The sequence below is a fragment of the Ornithorhynchus anatinus genome, chromosome 5, assembly GCF_004115215.2.
Source record: "Ornithorhynchus anatinus isolate Pmale09 chromosome 5, mOrnAna1.pri.v4, whole genome shotgun sequence".
In the NCBI taxonomy this organism is placed as follows: domain Eukaryota; kingdom Metazoa; phylum Chordata; class Mammalia; order Monotremata; family Ornithorhynchidae; genus Ornithorhynchus; species Ornithorhynchus anatinus.
This window is the reverse complement of record NC_041732.1, coordinates 1,316,033-1,334,685: the sequence shown is the minus strand read 5'-3', so window position 1 is coordinate 1,334,685 and position 18,653 is coordinate 1,316,033. Positions and strand designations below refer to the sequence as shown.

The window sequence follows — 18,653 nt, the reverse complement described above, 5'->3', positions numbered from 1 at the left end:
TGCGCCCCGAGACCTCGCAGGAGAACGGCTGGGACCCCGCGGCATTTCGGGAAACGCGGGCGAGCGGGAGCCTCGTGGCCAATCGGGAGTGGCAGGCCGCCTCGGGGGGCGGGGACTCCCGCCGGATGACCAATGAGAGGGCGGAGCGGCGGCGGGGGAGGGCGGGGCCTCCTGAGTGGCAGCGGCGGGAGCCTAGGAGAGGGCGGGGCGGGGCGGGGCGGGGCGGGGGAGAAGGCGGTAGAGCGATGGGTGTCGGCGTCTGCGGGCGCTGGTGGTGGGGTCGGGCCCTGCGCCTGTCCCGCCACTTCCGGGGGCCTCCGCGGCGCGGGGCGCGAGGCTCCCTGGGCTCCGGGTCCGGCCCCCGCGCCGCCGCCCCGCTGCCCGCCGCCCCCGTGTCCGAGCTGGACCGAGCGGACGCCTGGCTCCTGAGGAAGGCGCACGAGACCGGTGAGTGCGGGCCCGGCCCGGAGGCGTCTAGTAGCCTCCCCGGGGCGGGGGGGAGGGGCTGGAGCGGGGCGAGCGGTCACCCCCTCCTCTCCCCGCGCAGCCTTCCTGTCGTGGTTCCGCAACGGGCTCCTGGCGTCCGGCATCGGGGTCCTGTCCTACGTGCAGAGCGACGTGGGCCGGGAGGCGGCGTACGGTGAGGATCCCCGCCGGCCGGGCGCCCCTGGCTCCCCTCCCCTCCATCGTGCAGGCAGCTAGCGGAGGACCCAGCCGCCCCTGCCCTCCTCATTCTCCTCCCCGGCTAGCCGCCTGCATGGATCCCAGCCTTCCCTAGCTCCCCTCCTCCTCCTTCCCAGCTGCCTGCCGAAAACTCAGGCACCCCTGCCTCCCCTCCGTCCTGCTAGCCGCCTGCAGAGGACCTAGGCACCCCCTCCCCCCTCCCCCCTCCCCCCCGCCAGCTGCCCGCAGAGGACCCGGGCACCCCCGCCTCCCCTCCCCCCCCGCTAGCTCCCTGCAGGGGACCCAGGCTTCCCTGGCTCCCCCGCCAGCTCCCTGCACGGGACCCAGGCGCCCCCACTCCCCTCCACCCTGCCAGCTGCCTGCATGGGACCCAGGCTCCCCTGCCCCCTCCACCCTGCTTAGGACCCAGACTTCCTTGCCCCCCGCCTCCCCTCCCCCCCGCTAGCTCCTTGCAGAGGACCCAGGCTTCCCTGACTCCCCCGCCAGTGGCCTGCACGGGACCCAGCCGCCCCCGGCTCCCCTCCCCCCCTGCCAGCTGCCTGCATGGGACCCAGGCTCCCCTACTGCACCCTGCTAGCTGCGTGCAGGGGACCCGGGCACCCCTGCCTCCCCTCCGCCCTGCCAGCCGCCTACATAGATGCCAGGCCCCCTGGCTCCCCTGCCGGCTGCCTGCACAGGACCCAGGCTTCCTCACCCCCCGACTCCCCTCCCCCCTGCTAGCTGCCTACATAGATCCCAGGCTCCCCCGGCTCCCCTGCCCCCTCCACCCTGCTTCCTTGCCCAGACTTCCTCGCCCCCCGACTCCCCTCCACCCTGCTGGCTGCCTCCATCGATCCCGGGCTCCCCTCCTCCCTGCCGGCTTCCCTCGGACCCTGATGCCGGCCCTCCGCCCTCAGCTGCCGCGTCCAAGGCTCCCCCGCTGACACCTTCCCCGGCCCCCCGCGCGTCCAGCCGAAGGAGGCCGGGGTGCCCGCGCCCCCGCCTGACCCCCGCCCCCCCCCCCCCCCGTTCCCTCCCCGCCACCCCAGGCTTCTTCTTTCTGGGCGGCGTGTGCGTGGCCTACGGCGGCGCCTCCTACCTGACGGGGCTGGTGAGCCTGCGGCAGTGCATGCGGCTGACGGCCGGAGGCGCGCTGACGCGGTGCGCCGCGGTCACGTCGGTGGGCCTGCTGTGGCTGTGCGCCGTCTGCCTCTACCTCGGACAGCTGGAGCTGGAGGTGGAGCTGGTGCCCGACGACGGAACCGACCGCTACCCCGGCGACGACGAGGGGGGGCCGCCCGACAAGTGACCCTCTCCATCCCGCCCGCCACCCCCGACCCGACGGGACGGGGCGGCGCGCTTCTCCCTATTTATTTCCCGGGGCGGCGCGCTTCTCCCTATTTATTTCCCCGGGCGGCGGCGGCCTTCCCGGGGGGCTCGGACGAGTGAATTAAAGACCCGGCGTCCGTCCGGTTGGCCCCGCCTCCGAGTAGTGCCGTCGGCTGGGGAGAGGCGGGGGGACGTGCACGCTCGCCTCCACAGCCGGAGCCCCACCGAGGGGCGGGTGGGGCGGCGGCCGGCGGGGAGGTCCGAGGTGAACCCCGGGCTCGACCCTCCGCCGCCGGGCCGTCCCAGAGGCGGTCGGGGATGCCTCGGGGACCCCACCGGGGCCCGAGCCCGGCTTCGGCCCGTGGCGCCAGCCCAGAGCGGGTCCGGGGACGGCAGGGCCCCCCCCGGGGAGCCGAAAGCCTGTCCTCGGCCTCCTCGCCGCCGCCCGTAGGGCCCAGTGGCGGGAGCGACGGGGGAGGTCGGGGGGGGGGGTAGGAGGGGTGAGGAGGAGCCGCTGCCCGGAACGGAGCGGTGGCCGGGGATAGGGGTAGGCGGAGGGGCAGGGGCGGGGACGCAGAGGGGCGGGGATGGGCCCCCAGACCGGCCCCTCACCCTCCCTTTCCTTGCCCAAGACCAGGGACCCCCTCGCCTCAGGCCGGGCCCTTCAGTCCTCCTTGCGATGGGGCCCGGCCCCCACGCCGGAGAAGGGCAGGGTGGAGAAGAGGGAGTCGGCCGTGCCCGGCCCGAAGGCCCCGCCCAGTCGCTGCAGGCGCTGGTACACCAGCCCCATGGGGCCCTTGCCCTCCCCGGAGCCCAGCTCCACCAGGTTGAGCGCGCGGGCGGGCAGCATGGCCGCGGGCAGCACGGTCGGGGGCAGGGCCAGGCCCATCTCGGCCGGGGCGTAGCGGATGGTGCTGGTGGCGTAGAGCCGGGGGGTGGCCGCCCGGACCTCCAGTGGGCGCACCAGGGGCAGGTAGCCGGGGCAGAGCAGCGGGGCCGGGAAGGGGGCGGCCGGCCGGTCGCCGGAGGACGACGGGGGGTCGGGGTCCCGGGCTGAGGCTGGGAGGAAGGGCTCCCCCTTGTCCCCCCCATCTGGAGCCGGGAGGGTCAGCACGGCCTCGGGGGCGAACAGGGGACGGGCGGGGCCGTACCCCCACAGCCCCGCCTCCGCCTTGACGCCTCTAGCCCGGATGACCGAGGCGAATTCCGAGGGGCAGGGGCGGCCGGGGCCCTGGCGGCCGTTGACGTGGCCCTGCTGGGGCCGTGGGCGGCAGGATGGGCTGGGGCTGGAGCTGGGGCTGGAGCTGTCCGAGTCCTCGCTGCCCCTCGGGCCGTGGTCCGCTTCCTGTTTCACGTCGCGACGTCGCTTGGAGTAGCCTGGCTCCGGTTGCGGGGGGAACCGGGGCGGACCCGCCGCCGCCGCCGCCGCGGCCAACGCTGGAAAAGGAGAAGACGCAGAGGGCTGGGGGATGGGACCGGGGTCTGGGAGCAGGGGGCCGGAGGGCTTGGGGGCCACCGGGCCTGGTCTACACTCAGCAGAGAGACTGATAATAATAACTGTGGTGGTTGCTGACTGCTTTCTATGGGCCGAGCACATAGTTCATCCAAAGACCTCTACTCCGTGGAATCCTCATCGATCTCAGCTGCTTTCGACACCGTTGACCACCCCCTTCTCCTGGAGACGTGATCCAACCTTGGCTTCACTTTCACTGTCTTCTTCTGGTTCGCCTCCTGTCCCTCTGGCCCATCGTTTTCGGTCTCTTTCGGGGGCTGCTCCTCTGCCTCCCACCCCTGTGGGAGTCCCTCAAGGTTCGGTTCTGGATTCCCCTTCTATTCTCCTTCTACCCCACTCCCTTGGAGAACTCATGCGCTCCCGTGGTTTCCACTACCATCTCTAGATGGATGAGGCACAAATCTATATCTCCAGCCCTGATCTTTCTCCTCCTCTCCAGTCTCCTATTTCCTCCTGCCTTCAGGACAGCTCTACCTGGATGTCCCACCAACACATTAAACTTAACATGTCCAAAACAGAACTCTTCTACCCACCCAAACCCTGCCCTCTCGCTGACTTTCCCATCGCAGGAGAAAACACCACCCACCAGCACCTTTCCTGCCTCACAAGCCCGTACCTAGGCATCATCCTCAACTCATCCCTCTCATTCAACCCACACGTTCAATCTGCCACCGCCTCTTCTCGGTTCAACCATGACAACGTGGCCAAAACCTCCCCTTTCCCCTCCATCCAAACTGCTTCCATGTTAATCCAAGCATCTATCATATCCTACCTGGATTACTCCCATCGACCTTCTTGCTAACCTCTCTGCCTCCCCTCTCCCCCTCTCCAATCCATACACCACTCTGCTGCCCAGATCTTTTTTTGTCTTTTTTTTTAACCAAACTGTTCGGTCCATGTTTCCCTTCTCAGGAAGCTCCCGTGGTAACCCATCCACCTCTGCATCAAACTCCTTATCATTGACTTTGAAAACATTCGATCGCCTCCCCCCCTTCCTACCCAACCTCTCTGATTTTCTACTACAATCCAGCCCGCCCACTTGACTTCTCTAATGGCAACCTGTTCCACTGTACCTCAATCTCGTCTATCTCGCCGTCGACCCCTCGCTCGTGTTCTGCCTCTGGCCTAGGACTCCCTCCCTCTTCATATCCAACAGATCATCACTCTCCCCACTTTCAAAGCAGTATTCACGAGGTCTTCCCCGACTAAGCCCTCCTTTTCCCTTCTCCCACTCCCTTCTCTGGCGCCCCTGTACTTGGATCGGTCCCCTCAATTCACCCCACCCTCAACCCCGCAGCATTTATGCACATATCTGAAACTCATTTGCTTCTGTTAATGTCTTTCTCCCCCTCTAGACTGTAAACTCCTTATGGGAAAGGAACATGTCTGCCAGCTCTGTTCTGTTGTAATAATAATGATGATATTTGTTAAGCGCTTACTACGTGCCCAGCACTGTTCCAAGCGCTGGGGTAGATACAGGTTGTCCCACATGGGGCGCACAGTCTTCACCCCCATTTTACAGATGAGGTCACTGAGGCACAGACAAGTTCAGTGGCTTGCCCAAGGTCACACAGCAGACAAATGGTGGAGCCGGGATTAGAACCCACGTCCTCTGACTCCCCAGCCCGGGCTCTTGCCACTAAACCCCACGCTGCTTCTCCTTCGCGCTTAGAACAGTGCTTGGCACATAGTAAGCGCTCAAGAAATGCCACCGATCGACGATACCGAGCGCTGAGGTAGAGACCCAGTGGGCAGAGGTACCTTGGGTGTCGGACTCGGAGTCAGAGGGGTCCGCTGGGGCTCCGGTGCCCGGTAGCTGGAAGACGTCCAGGGCCGTGTGCCGGCCCTCCGGGTGACTGGGGGGTGAGAGTTTGGGGTCGGCCTGAGCCCGTAGGCGTCTACAGCTACGTGAGCCCGTGCGCGGGGAACACGGTTGCGGGAGCGGGCCGGTGTGCACCTGCGGCACGTGCCCGTCACCTTCCCCCCTTCAGTAATAACAATGAAGGCATCTGTTAAGCGCTTACTATGTGCCGAGCACTGTTCTAAGCGCTGGAGAGGATACGAGGTGATCAGGTTGTCCCCCACGGGGCTCACCGCCTTCATCCCCGTTTTCCAGATGAGGGAACTGAGGCCCAGAGAAGTGAAGGGACTGGCCCAAAGTCACGCAGCTGACAGGGGTGGAGCGGGGATTCGAACCCGTGACCTCTGACTCCCAAGCCCGGGCTCTTTCCAGTGATCCACGCTGCTCCTTCCCCTCCCCGAAGGTGGGGGGCCCGTCCCCGTCCCCCGCGGTCGGCCCCGCCCGACCTGAGGACGTAGTTGACCCAGACGCCGTGTCGCTCGCCGGGGTCCTTGGCGCTGCTGGAGATGGTGGCGCAGGTCTGCAGCCACACGAAGCCCCCGGCCTTCTGCAGCCACCGGTAATAGCCCGTCACCACCTGGCCCTTGTCCAGCCCTGGGGACGGGCCCCACACGAGGGGAGGCACGGCCGGGAGAGAGACGCGGGACCCGTTTCGGCTTTCCTTCCCTCTCTCGGGTCCCCCGGGTCCCCCCGGTCCCAGAGGATCGTAAGACCCCTTCACCCCACACCCGGACCCCGGAGCCGAGGCCGCAGCAGACGCAACGGTGGTCAACCGGGGTTACTCAGAGGCCTCCTCGCGGAAGGGGGACGCGGGGAGGGAGGGGACGGGGGACCGGGACGGGGGGGGGCACGGGCAGGGCCTCACAGTCCAGGTGACTCCGCCGGATCCCCGCCACATCCTCCCCGTGGATGAATTGGTAGCAGCTCCGGCCCACGAGCTCCGAGGGACCCAGGTCCATGTAGTCGCTGACCCTGGGGGAGGGGAGAGACGTCCCCGGGGCAGTCGGAGGGATGGGGAAGAGCAGTGAACGGAGGTGGACGCCCCTGCCCCATCCGAGGGACGGAGAGGGTTCACTCATTCTTAAACTCCTTCAGTCGTATTTATTGAGCGGTCACCGTGAGCTCGTTGGGGGTGGGAATGCGTCTGTGGTTATACCGTACTCTCCCAAGCGCTCAGTACAGTGCTTCGCACGCCGTAATTGCTCAGTAAAGACGACTGAAGGAAGAAAAGCACTGTACGAAGCTTGGGAGAGTACAACGCAGCAATAGAGAGTCACGCTCCCTGCCCACAAGGGGCTTTCGGTCTAGCGGTCCCCCGGGCCCGCCCAGCCCGGGAGCCCCCGGCCCACCTGCTCTCACAGTAGACGATCTGCAGGTCCAGGTGCACCCGCAGGACGAACATGTGACAGTCGATCCGGACCTCGCTGAGGGTGGAGGGCGGCAGGGTATGGCCCAGCGCCACCAGGCCCAGCACCCGGCCCAGCGCCAAGCGGCTGAGGGAGAAGGAGGGCAGGCGGGGGCGCAGCCGGCCCGTCACGTGGATCACCTAGGGGGTCGGCAAAAGGGGAAGGGGCCTCTGGGGCCATCCTGCGCCGACTGGGGGGTCCGGGGAGGGGCAGGGGTCTGCTGCACGGCCGGTGGGGCCGACAGGCCCCGGGAGAGACAAGGGCCTGGGGTGGGGAGGCAGATAGAGCCGGGGAGAGGCGGGGAGGCAGGAGATGGCGGGGAAGGTGGGGAGGGGGGCGCGAGCCGGCCACCCACCTTGTAGCCGGAGGCTTTGACGTGGAGACCCCGCTTGGTGAGGGTCGACTTCATGCGGATGAAGAAGGATCGTTCGAGGGCACTGGGCGGGACGGGTGCTGGGAGTCCCGGTTCTAGAAAAGGAGAGGGGGAGAGGGTCAGGGAAGCTGTCCCGCGCCCTTCTCCCTCCCCCCCCCCCCAAAAAAAACCAAACCTATCCCGGGAGAGGAATTAGGGGAGGGGTGGATAAGGGGGATTGAATGGTCTCTTTCTGCCTGTGCCTGTCCACGGAGGAAGGATCTCAAGGACGCCCGCAATCGCTCTCTAAGGGAATGTGTCTGTTTATTGTTGTGTTGTGCTCTCCCAAGCGCTTAGTACAGTGCCCTGCGCTCAATACATAGATTGAATGAACGCCAACCTTTCCTGCCCCCCAATCTGACTTTCCCGGCCGTCCCCGAGGGCGGGATGAGGACTCTGGGGTTGAGGAGAGGAGAAGATGAGGGTTAGGCGCCCCTCGCCGGGGGAAGTGGGGGGCGGGGGTGGTTACCGGCCTCTGAGGCCTCAGGGAGAGAGGAAGACGAGGAGGTGGAGCCCGACGACGGGGGTCCCAGGGGTCTTGGGAGAGGCGAGGAACCCAACCCCAGCTGCTCCAGCACTTCAGAGTGATCTCCAGGGTGGACGTAGTCAAAGACGCTGCTGCCCGTCAGCTCTACCTGTTGGGCCGGAAATGGGGTCGGGTAGGCCGGTGGGGTCATGGGGGGTGGGGTGGCTATCAGAGCCCAGGAGAGGGTCTTCGCTGACATCAATCTCCACTGGGCTCCACACGTGTCCTTTTGTCCGTTCTGAGTATCGGTTCTCTCTGCCCCAGGGAGGGCTGGAGAAACCTTGTCAGGCTGGTAATATTTTATATTATCTGCAGGGTAGCTTTACCTATCCCCGAGGGGTGTGATGGCAGCCCCCTCCCAGGGCCCCTTACCCCATTTCCCCTGGCTCCAAGTCCCACCGACCCACCCACCTTCAGCCCAGTTCTACTCCCACGCTCCCATCCTGTAAGGTGGAATGATAGAGGAAGAAGGGAATCGATATCGATTGATTAATTGATTAATGCAGCCCCCTTCCTCCTTTCCCCGCGCCCACATGGAAGAATCTGGGCTCACCCTGGCCTGACACCTACCTGAGAGAGGCCCAAGTAGATGGAGACGGTCTCGGAGATGTACAGAAACTTCCCTTCTTGGTTCAACGCAAACACAAACCCGTCCAGCGACTGGAGGAGGTGAACCGAGAACCCTGAGAGGCGAGTGGAGGGATCCACAGCCCTCCCAGACCCCCCCACTGCCTGGGGTCGGGGTGTGAAATAAAGGCCGGTGTGGGGAAGGAAAGGCAGGGAGCAGGGAGCCAGAGTGACTGGGAGGGACTAGCGGGGAGAGGGAAGAGCTCTTCCCTCGGTCACCGACACGTTCCCCAGACCCATCCCCAGGGAGTCCCGCCGCCTGGGTTCTGTCTCCCCCCTCTAGACCGTAAATTCGCTGTGGGAAGGGAATGTGCCTGTTGTACTCTCCCAAGTGCTCAGTACCGTGCTCGGCACACAGAAAGCCCTCAGTAACTACGACTGTTTGACTGACTATGGGCGTAGTGGATAGAGCACGGGTCCGGGAGTCAGAAGGTCACGGGTTCTAATCCCGCCTCCACCGCTCGTCTTGCTGTATGACCTCGGGCAAGTCATTTCACTCCCCTGTGCCTCAGTGCCCTCCCCTGTAAAATGGGGATTGAGAGGGTGAACCCCAGGCGGGATAGGGACTGTGTCCGGCCCGATTTGCTTGTGTCCACCCTAGCGCTCAGTTCAGGGCTTGGCACGTAGTGAGAGCTTAGAGAATGCCAGTCTTATGAGGGAGGGAAGGAGCGGGGACGACCCCAACCTAAAACCCCGTAATTCCCCGCCGAGCGATGCCGGCCGCGAGCGGCAGGTGGCGGCAGAGAGCGCGTCCGGCGGCCGGCGGATTTATGAATGAACCGGGGCCGTTAACCCCTCCGGGCCCGGAACCCTGGCCGCAACGCTCCGTACGAGCCGGGCCGTGGGGCGGCCTGCTGGACTCCGGGCCGCCAGAGTTGGGTCCCCGAACCGGGGAGCTCCTCACGGGAACCGGGCTCAAACCGCTGGGAGAGAGGACTCCGGGGACCGCCCCTCCCCCGGGGCCCCGCCCCCCGCGCACCTGTAAGATGTGGCCGCCCAGGTGCTGCTCGAACAGGGCGGCCGCGCTCTGCCGGCCGGGGGCACCTGCGGCTGCGGGGGAGAGGAGAGGTCAGCCGGGCCGCCCGTCTGCCCGACCGTCCGTCGTCGGTCTGGCCTCTGAGGCCGGAGGCTGGGGCGGGGGGAGAGGCCGGGGTCGGGGAAGGGATAGTACGGGCCTCAGTGGAAAGAGCCCGGGCTTGGGAGTCAGAGGTCGTGGGTTCTAAACCCGGTTCTGCCATTTGGCAGCTGTGTGGCCTTGGGCAAGTCACTTCTGCGCCTCTGTGACCTCATCTGGAAAAGGGGGATGAAGACTGCGACCCCCACGTGGGACAACCTGCTTACCTCGTATCAACCCCAGCGCTTAGAATAGTGCCTCGCACATAGTAAGCGCTTAAATGCCGTCATTATTATTATGGTAGGGAGACGGGTCTGAGAGAGATGGGGAGCCCCTGGCGCCCCTTCCCATTCTCCTTGCCTCCAGGAACGTAGAAGGTGGACGGGCCGGGTCGGGCCGGGGAGGCCAGAGCTAGGACAGGGGGAGAAGGTGGGCAGGGCCGGAGCAGCCACCCGCCCACCCTGGCAACTAAGGCTGCGGCGGATAGAGGGGGACTGAGAGGGTGGAGAGGACGAGGACGGTCAACCAGATGTGACCGCATTGACTAAGGCGTGAGGTTACTTGGCCACATCCCCAACCCTCTACACTTACATCCGGGACGTTTGGCTGAGGAGCTGTCAGTGCCAGTCAGCCCAGGCCCGGTCCCCTGGCCCTTCCTTCTTCCCTTCCCTCTCCATCTGCTCCAAGGCCCCGAAGGCGGAGCTGGAGCTAAGACCCAGAGCGGACTCGGGCCTCTGCCCATCCTCTTCCACCCCACCCTACCCTACTCTACCCTCACCTACCCCCCTCCTCGTGTCAGCCCCCCCCCCCTCCCCCCAACAGGGCCTCAGTTTCCCGACCCCGGTCAGCACCGAGGACAGAGGCCGGAGTAGAGACGGCACCGCACGATGTTGAGAGAGAAAACACCTACGCAGAGACATCGCACATACAAACTCAGACACACACACAGGCAAACACATTCACGGACGCAAGAGCCACGGCCCCGGCCTGCTCATCTTGACCTCCCCTGACCTCCCCCTTCCGAATCTGGGGAGTGGAGAGCGGGATGCGGCGGACCGGGGGAGACCGGACGGCGGGGCCGGGGGTGCGGGAGACGGACGACGGGGCCCGGGGAGCGAACGGCGGCGCTCCCCTCCTCCTCTTCCTTCTCCTCCTCCTCCTCCCTCCCAGATCTCCCGGCGAATTTACTTGTAACTAACAAACAACGTCCCCGTGACAGACACTCCGAACAATACCAGCGCCGCTAATTGCTGCAATTTTCTCTGTCATTTTCTTTAATTCCTTCATTTTTCGTCTCTTGAAATAACCCCGTGGGTCAGACAGAATGCTCCTATAATTAAAAGCGTTTAATGTAGAAATTAAGAAAGCTGCATGCTGGAAGGGAGGAGACGAGGATGGGAGGGTGGAGGTGGGGGGGAGGCAGGCCGCGGAGGGAGCGGTCAGGCGGTGGGCAGTGACTCAACACACACACAACCATACACACACACACCCCGCCCAGGGGGCTGGGAGCGGGGTTCCTGGGTTCGAGGATCGTCTGCTCTCCTAGAGGAGGGACAGATCGGCATAGAATCGGGGCGGGGTGGGGGGTCCTCACCTCCCCCTTCTGTGCGCCCCCAGCCCAACCCCTCCTCCGTCCCGCACGACTTTCTGCAGAGCGAGGTGGGCCCATCGAGCGGGGTACAGGCGGCATGCCTGGCTCCCCTCCTCCACCTCACCCTCATCCCACCCCCACCCCCTCTTCCACCCCCATCTCTCCCCTCCGGGCCGGATTGCTGTGGGGAAAGGAGGGGAAAGAGCTCTCTCCAAACGTCTTACAAATAATAGTCCTTGGGTTCAGAGGCGGGGTCTCCAGAGGAGCCCCCATATAGGAAGGAAATCCAGGTGCCCTCCGCCCCCCGATTTGGAGACCTCTCGCACCCCAGGGGCAGGGCGGGGAAGAAGCTCAAAGGCTAGATATCAGGCTGGAAGGGGCGGTCACTCCAGAGCAGGAACTCGGATCGGATTTTATATCTATAACCCCCCCGCCCCCCCCGAGAGATACATACTCAGACACACACACACTCACAAACCTTTAGGAACACACACACACACTCAACTCTCCCACACTCACACTCAGGCACTCAGGGACACCCATTATCACCCACTTACCCACACTCGGGAACACACTCACTCTCACCAACTCAGGGACAACCACGCACACGCGTGCACAGGCATATTAGGTATGGTTACCCTCAGTATCCCTCCCCAGGCTCACGGTCCCCTCCAAATAGCCCCTCTTCTCAGCACCCCACCCCCTTCCACGGTCCCCAACGTAAACGTGACCCCGTTCTCCCTCCCCCACTCCTGGTTCCAAGACCCCAACTCTTCCCTGACTCCACTCGTCTCCTTTCCTCCGTCCCCACCCCCCACACAAAGACAGGTTCTCCCCGCCAAGACTACAGAATAATTGTAGGGAATGGCACTGGACAGTTATTATTACTATTAATCGATCCAGACTGTAAACTCATTGTGGGCAGAGAATGTGTCTACCAACTCTGTTGGACTGAACTCTGTTAGACTGAACCGTAAAGCGATTAATAAATACTATCGATTGGTTCTCTTCGTGCCCACCTCCAGTCCTTTAACTGCCCTTTCCTCCCCCCGCCATCCCCGGGACTAAATCGAGGGAGACGAGGGCGCATGATGGAGATGGGGAGTCAGTTCCTCAGTATCCGGATCTCCAAGCACCTAAAGGGGGTGATTGAGGTCCAGCCGAGGCCCTGGAAGACCTCTGCCCAGCCTGCAGGAACGGACACGAGAGGAAGGGGCCGAGAGGATCGAAACAGGGAGCGGGGAGAGGAGGGGAGCTCGGCGGCCCGGGGGACTTGCAAACAGGCAGAGGATGGGGGTCTTCTCAGAATTGGGGTCGGGGGGGGGGGGTGGGGGAGGCACACTGAGGGCGGACCCCGGCTAGGGCGGGCGCAGACCGAGAGAGCGGGGAATCAGTCAGTCAATCGTATTTATTGAGCGCTTACTGTGTGCAGAGCACTGTACTAGGCGCTTGGGAGAGGAAAATATAACAGACTTGGTAGACGCTTTCCCTGCCCACAACGATCTTGCAATCTAGAGGGAAAGTGCACGTTGAGGGGGCGGGGGTGGGGCGGGGACCAAGTTGGGGGGAAACAGGGATCCAGGGTGGACAAGTCTGAGTAGGGGAGAGATCCCGGATTGGGGGAAAGCCTTTTTTACTTCTGTCTGGTTCCCTCACTAGGATCGTAGGTGTACATCCCCTTGATTCTATTTATTGCTACTGTTTTTGTCTGTCTGCCTCCCCTGATTAAACTGTAAACCCGTCAATGGGCAGGGATTATCTCTACCTGTTTGCCGAATTGTACATTCCAAGCGCTTAGTACAGTGCTCTGCACATAGGAAGCGCTCAATAAATACTAATGAATGAAATGAATGGATGAATGATTGTAAGTAAGGTCTTTGGGGCCAGGGATCATGGTTGCCAACTCCATGGTTTGTACTCGCCTAAGCACTTAGTGTAGCGTTCTGCGTGTGCTAAGCCCTTACTATCATCGATTGACTATGATTGTGGCCCAGTGGAAAGAGCAAGGACCTGCGAGTCAGAATCAATCAATTGGATTTATTGAGCACTTACTGTATGCAGATCATCGTACTAAGAACTTGGGCAAGAACGGTGCTTGGCAAAGCGTAAGCGCTGAACAAATACCATCATTATTACAATATAACTGAGTTGGTAGATATGCTTCCTGCTCACATCGAGCTTAGAATCTAGAGAGGGAGACGGACAGGCAGGCAGGCAGAAAACCTGGGTCCTAATCCCAGCTCTGCCACTTGTTTGCTGGGTGACCATGGGCTAGTCACTTCAGTTCTCTTGTGCCTCAGTTCCCTCATCTGCAAAATGGGGTTTCAATACCTGTCCTCCTCCCTTCTTAGGTTGTGAGCCCCATGTGGGACCTGATTATCTTGTAATAATAATAATAATGGTATTTGTTAAGCGCTTACTAGGTGCCAAGCACTGTTCTACACGCTGGGCGAGATACAAGGTGATCAGGTTGCCCCACGTGGGGCTCACAGTCTCAATCCCTATTTTCCAGTTGAGGTAACTGAGGCCCAGAGAAGTTAAGTGACTTGCCCAAGGTCACACAGCAGACAAATGGCAGAGGCGGGATTAGAACCCACGACTTCTGACTCCCAAGCCTGTGTTCTTGTCACTAGGCCGTGCTGCTCCAATAGGCCGTGCTGCTTCAATGCCCTTAGTCTAGTGCTTAGCACATAGTAAGAGCTTAACAAATACTAATTATCATCATCATCATCATCATCAGGGAAGCAGCGTGGCTCAGTGGAAAGAGCCCGGGCTTGGGAATCAGAGGTCATGGGTTCGAATCCCGGCTCCGCCACTTGGCCGCTATGTGACTGTGGGCAAGTCACTTAACTTCTCTGTGCCTCAGTTACCTCATCTGTAAAATGGGGATGAAGACTGTGAGCCTCACGCGGGACAACCTGATTACCCTGTATCGCGCTTAACAAATACCAACATTATTATTATTATTATTATTATCCTCGCCCCTTCCCTAGACAGCGGGGCCTCAGACTTTCTCCCCAGGTTTACCTGTAGATACCTGAACGGTTCAGGCTCCGCCCCCCGACCTGCCCACCAACCTTCCTGACCAGCGTGGGGGGGGGGGGGGGGCGGGGGCTCGGGAGTCCGAAAGGCCCCTAGAGTGTTGGGAGGGGTGGGTGGCGGACCCGGAGTCCCAGGGTTTCAGCAGATCATGTTTCAGACCAGAGGAAAAAGCTTCTCCCGGGAATCGGGCCTATCGCCCTGGGTGGGGAAGGAGAAAAGGGGAGGAAGAAAGCAGGTCGAAGGGGCGGGCGTGGTGGTGGTGAGCACTGCGCTTGGAGATCCCTGCGGGGCAGGTCTCCAGGGGCAGGGGGCGAGGAGAGCGTAGCTGGTGGCCCCTGGCTACCTAAATCTTCACCCTGGGGTCTCCTCCCCTCAGCGGCCACGGATTGCGCGGGCGCGCACTCCGCAGCTTTGAGAAAAAGGAGGTGGGTGGGTGGGGAGCCCACGAGAGGACACGACACCGCGGCCCGTGGGCCTCTCCCTCCTTACTTGGAGCCCCGCTGCCCCAGCCCCAACCCCTGTACACCCAGGGATCCGAATCGGAAGGTCCCTGCTCGTCACAGTGGCTGCGAAAATCCGGTGGCGAGGGGGACGCGCTGGTCCCCGTCTGCCCCTTCCTCCTTCCCGCAGCTTCTCCCCCCCTCCCTGCTTCTCTCCCTGCCTGTTTTACTCCCTCCCTCCCTCCCTCCCTGCCTGCTTCCTTCCCTCCCTACCTGCTTCCCTCCCTCCCTGCCTCTCTTTCCTGCTTGCCTTCCTCCCTCCCTCTCTTCCCTGCGTCCCTTCCTCCCTGCCTCGCTCCCTGTCTCTTTCCCTCCTTCCCTGCCTCTTCTCTCTCTCTGCTTTCCTTCCTCCCTACCTCTCACCCAGCGTTTTCCTCCCTTCCTCCCTTGCCTTTCTCCCTGTCTCTTCCCCTCTCTCCCTGCCTGCTTCCCTCCCTCCCTGCTTCCCTCCCTGCCTGCTTCCCTCCTTCCCTGCCTCTCTCCCTGCTTCCCTTCTCCCCTGCCTGCTTCCCTCCCTCCCTGCCTCTTCTCTCTCCCTGCCTCCTTCTCCGGGGGAGACGGACGGAGGCAGGGGAGACAATGGACAGATGTTTACCCGGATTTCCAAGCACACATGTTGTTCGGCTGATAATTGCAGTAATGACAGTAATCAGAAATCGCAGGGTTGCCGTATTCTCTCCGAGCCAGTTAATTTGCGTAATTACACCCTTTGAAGCCGTATTATTTAAATGGTGATTTATTGCGTAGCTAATCAATGCTATTTTCTCCATCCCCTCCCCAGGCCCCTCCCCGCCCCCCTCCCCGCGAAGGCCTGTGTCGGAATGGAGAGTCTGGAACCGCCCCGTGCGTATCAGCCCGCCTCGCTCCGGTCCCGGGGGCCGTCCCGGACCCTGGGCTTCGAGCCTAGAGAAATGGGAGAGGTCCGGGCGCCCCCCACCCGCTTCCGGCCTCCAGTCCCGAAAGTTGGGAGGCGGTGTGGCTCAACGGAAAGACCACGGACCTGGGAGTCAGAGAACCTGGGCTCTGATCCCCGCTGCGCCCCTGATCCGGTGCATGACCTTGGGCAAATCACTTAACTTATCTGGGCCTCGAGTTTCCTCATCTGGAAGCTGGGGATTGAACACCCGTTCCTCTCTTGCTTAGACTGTGAGCCCCATGTGGGACGGGGGTTGTCTCCAATACTGTATCCAGCCCAGGGTTTGGCACAAGGTTTGGCACCCATTAATGACCCCCGTTATTAGTTTGAGGGCCCCTGGGGCTCCTCCCTTCCCCCTTCCACCTCCCGTTCCTCGCCCGGTGCTGGCGGCCGAGGTCTCCTGGAGCCCCGGCCCCGGGGTGGCGAGGAGGAAGGGGAGGTAGCCCGGCCCCTCGCGCCCCGGTACCTTTTCCCGCGGGCCCCTCGGCCCGCAGACGCCAGGGCGGGTCCCCGTGGGCGGCGAAGTCGCGCATACGCAGGTAGGTGATGGTCAGGCGGACCACGGAGGCTTTATCCAGCTGGCTAGTGATGGCCCCGGGCAGGGGCAGCATCTTGGCCAGTTCGTACAACTCCAAGTTCTCCTTGCCTCGGCGGGAGCGGGCGGCGTTCCGCGACTTCTCCTTCCGCAGGGCCTGCAGGCTGCGGGGGAGGGGCGCGGCTCAGGGTCAGAGGCCTCTTCCTCACCCTGGGTTCCGGGGGGTGGGGGTGGGTCGGGACGGAGACCTGAGTTCGAATCCCGAGGACGGGGGAGGGGGAGAACTAGAACACAGAATCCGATCTCCCGGGGGAAGGGGGCAGAGTTCTCTGAGAGAAGCAGCATGGTAGAGTGGATAGAGCCTGGGCCTAGGAATCAGAAGATCATGAGTTCTAATCCCGGCTCTGCCACTCGTCTGCTGTATGACCTTAGGCAAGTCACTTCACTTCTCTGGGCTTCAGTTACCTCATCTGCAAAATGGGGATCGAGACTGTGAGCCCCACGTGGGACAGGGACTGTGTCCAACCCGATTCGCCTGTATCCACCCCAGAGCTTAGTACACATAGGAAGGTTAACGAATACCATTATTATTATTATTGTTATTATTCCGGGGGAGGGGGAATCTGATTTCAGCGAGGTGGGGGTGGGGTGAAGATCCTGAGCCAGGCTGAGTGCTGAGAGTGGCGTAGACCGAGCCAAGATTAGCCAAGTTCTTTACGCACACCTTTATCCGCCTTTATTCTTGCTGTGCCCAGTGCGTCCTTGCCCCCAACCGTCCCCACTCTGGTTCCCTGGATCTGAAATCATTTCCTTATACCTGTCCGCCTCTCCATTCATCAGCGCGTAGTCTCCCCGCCTTCCCTCCCAAATCTTCTCCTCCACCTCACTTTCACATTAACCACACCGCCATCCTCCCGGTCTCTCCACAGCTTCGGCCTAATCCTCGATGCCTCCCTTTCTCCCAACACCCGTTCAGTTAGTCACCAAATTCTGTGGACCCTTCTTCCTCCACAACCTTTCCCAGATCTGCCCCATCCAAACGATCACCACCTGAGTCCAAGCACTTGTCATATCCCGACTCGACGACTGCGTCAGCCTCCTCACCGACCTCCCTGCCTCCAACCTCTCCTTTCTCCACGCTACATTTCACTCTCCTGACCGAATCATTTGTCCAAAACGTTGTTCCGCGCACGTCTTCCCCTTCAACTCCCCATTCCGATCCCCCATTAGCCCACCGTTGCCTAGTCATCTCTTCCTCAAGCAGAAACTCCTGACCACTGGCTTCAAGAGGCTCCAACAGCTCTCTCCCTCTACTCATCTTCTCTCTTCCCCTGCTACCCCCCGGCTAGTAATCTTTGTTCCCCTCACGCCTCGCTCTCGTCTCTGCCTCCACCGACCCCTTTCTTGCTCACACCCTCCCTTAGGCCTGGAACTCCCTCACCCTTCACATCCGACAGGCTCTCCCCATCTTCAAAACCCTCCTGAAATGCCATCTCCAGGAGGCCTTTCCCGATGTATCAAGAATCCTCCAACTTCCTATCCCCAGTTCCCACACCAGCACTGCCGTGCCACCTAAACACTTGAAAACCTCACACCCCAGGGGCCTTTAGATACCTATCTTATCGACTCTGTCACTTCCTCTTATCCGTCTAAGCCCCTCTCTCCCTCACTAAACTGTAAACTCCTTGAGGTAAGGATCCTGCCCACCAGCTCTATTATCCCCTTCCCCACGCCCAGCACAGTGCTCTGCGCGGAGTAAGTGCCTGGGAAATAGCACTGTCTGATTGGATTGACTGAGGGAGGCCGACAGTGAGGGAGGGATGGAGGAGAGAATGGGGAGAAGAGTGTGAAGGGGGGGCAGAAGGGAGAGAGAAGGCCGGGCGAGGGGAAGAGAGGAGAAGGAAGAGGGAGGATAGGAAGGGGGAGTGCGAGAAGAGGAAGAGGGAAAGAGGCGGGACCACTCTTACCAGGGCACAGGTGGGGTCTTGATCAGCAGCCCCTGCCGGAAATCCCACTCGAGGCTGACGCACCTGACCTCGCCTCCGCCTCCGCCTCCACCTCCGCCGCCACCGTAGGGTCCCGCCATCTCGGGCCCCGGGCCTCGACCTCCCGGCACCAGTGGGCTCAGAGAGGCCGGCGGGGCTCACGGCCTCGGCCTCCTGCGTGGGAGGCGGGAGAGGGAGGGAGTGGGGCGAACGTCAGGGCCTCCCCAAGCCCCCCGAAACGCGCGAGGGAGACCAAGGCCCGGAGGAGGAGGAGGAGGAGGAGGAAGCGGGCCTAGCTTCGGGTCATGGGCGGCCGCGACCCCGGCTCCCTTCTGATGCTCCGGGCCCGGCGGCGGCGGCGGCGGCGGCGGAGCTTCTTCCAACAGTCCTCTGTCCCCTCCCTGATCATTCGGCCCATTCTCTGCCCACTCCCACGTCCCACCACCCGCCTCGGTCACCCCGGCCCCCGCCCTCGCCGGGGGGGGGAAAGGGCAGGGTGAGCGGAGGGCGGACTCTCCTGAATCCCCGGCCCCACACCCCCTGACATCCCTCGGGGAAGAGATGGACCCCGACCACCGGGGTCTGGAGGCGCCCGGAGCCCCTCTACGGACGGGGCGGCGCAGGGGACCCCTC

The 18,653-nt window shown here is 62.7% G+C and overlaps 2 protein-coding genes across 2 annotated transcripts; one reads left to right on the top strand and one right to left on the bottom strand.

Annotated features, from left to right (window-relative positions):
* The first annotated feature begins 223 nt into the window (after positions 1–223).
* On the top strand, positions 224–2,147 carry TMEM160 (transmembrane protein 160). Its single transcript, XM_029065329.1, has 3 exons — positions 224–447; positions 548–640; positions 1,713–2,147. Exons 1-3 carry the CDS (start codon positions 246–248, stop codon positions 1,970–1,972), a joined length of 555 nt encoding a protein of 184 aa, XP_028921162.1. The 5' UTR covers positions 224–245; the 3' UTR covers positions 1,973–2,147.
* A 509-nt stretch (positions 2,148–2,656) lies between these two features.
* NPAS1 (neuronal PAS domain protein 1) lies at positions 2,657–18,170 on the bottom strand. The gene is made up of 12 exons (XM_039912170.1): positions 18,003–18,170; positions 15,967–16,199; positions 9,317–9,381; positions 8,281–8,370; positions 7,654–7,819; positions 7,128–7,240; positions 6,716–6,912; positions 6,232–6,338; positions 5,813–5,960; positions 5,221–5,361; positions 4,092–4,102; positions 2,657–3,369 (listed from the first exon to the last, which is right to left on the bottom strand). Exons 1-12 carry the CDS (start codon positions 18,119–18,121, stop codon positions 2,657–2,659), a joined length of 2,103 nt encoding a protein of 700 aa, XP_039768104.1. The 5' UTR covers positions 18,122–18,170.
* Between the last annotated feature and the right edge of the window lie 483 nt (positions 18,171–18,653).

What these genes read in the sequence shown, in the direction of transcription:
- TMEM160 (XM_029065329.1), top strand. Translation starts at nt 246, where the DNA reads ATGGGTGTCGGCGTCTGCGGGCGCTGGTGGTGGGGTCGGGCCCTGCGC. An exon ending in GAGGAAGGCGCACGAGACCG is followed by an intron (nt 448 to 547) that starts GTGAGTGCGGGC and finishes CTCCCCGCGCAG; the next exon opens with CCTTCCTGTCGTGGTTCCGC. An exon ending in GGGCCGGGAGGCGGCGTACG is followed by an intron (nt 641 to 1,712) that starts GTGAGGATCCCC and finishes CCGCCACCCCAG; the next exon opens with GCTTCTTCTTTCTGGGCGGC.
- NPAS1 (XM_039912170.1), bottom strand. Translation starts at nt 18,121, where the DNA reads ATGGCGGGACCCTACGGTGGCGGCGGAGGTGGAGGCGGAGGCGGAGGC. An exon ending in ATCGTCTACTGTGAGAGCAG is followed by an intron (nt 6,339 to 6,715) that starts GTGGGCCGGGGG and finishes CCCCTCCCCCAG; the next exon opens with GGTCAGCGACTACATGGACC. An exon ending in CCGGCGGAGTCACCTGGACT is followed by an intron (nt 5,961 to 6,231) that starts GTGAGGCCCTGC and finishes GCCCGTCCCCAG; the next exon opens with GGCTGGACAAGGGCCAGGTG.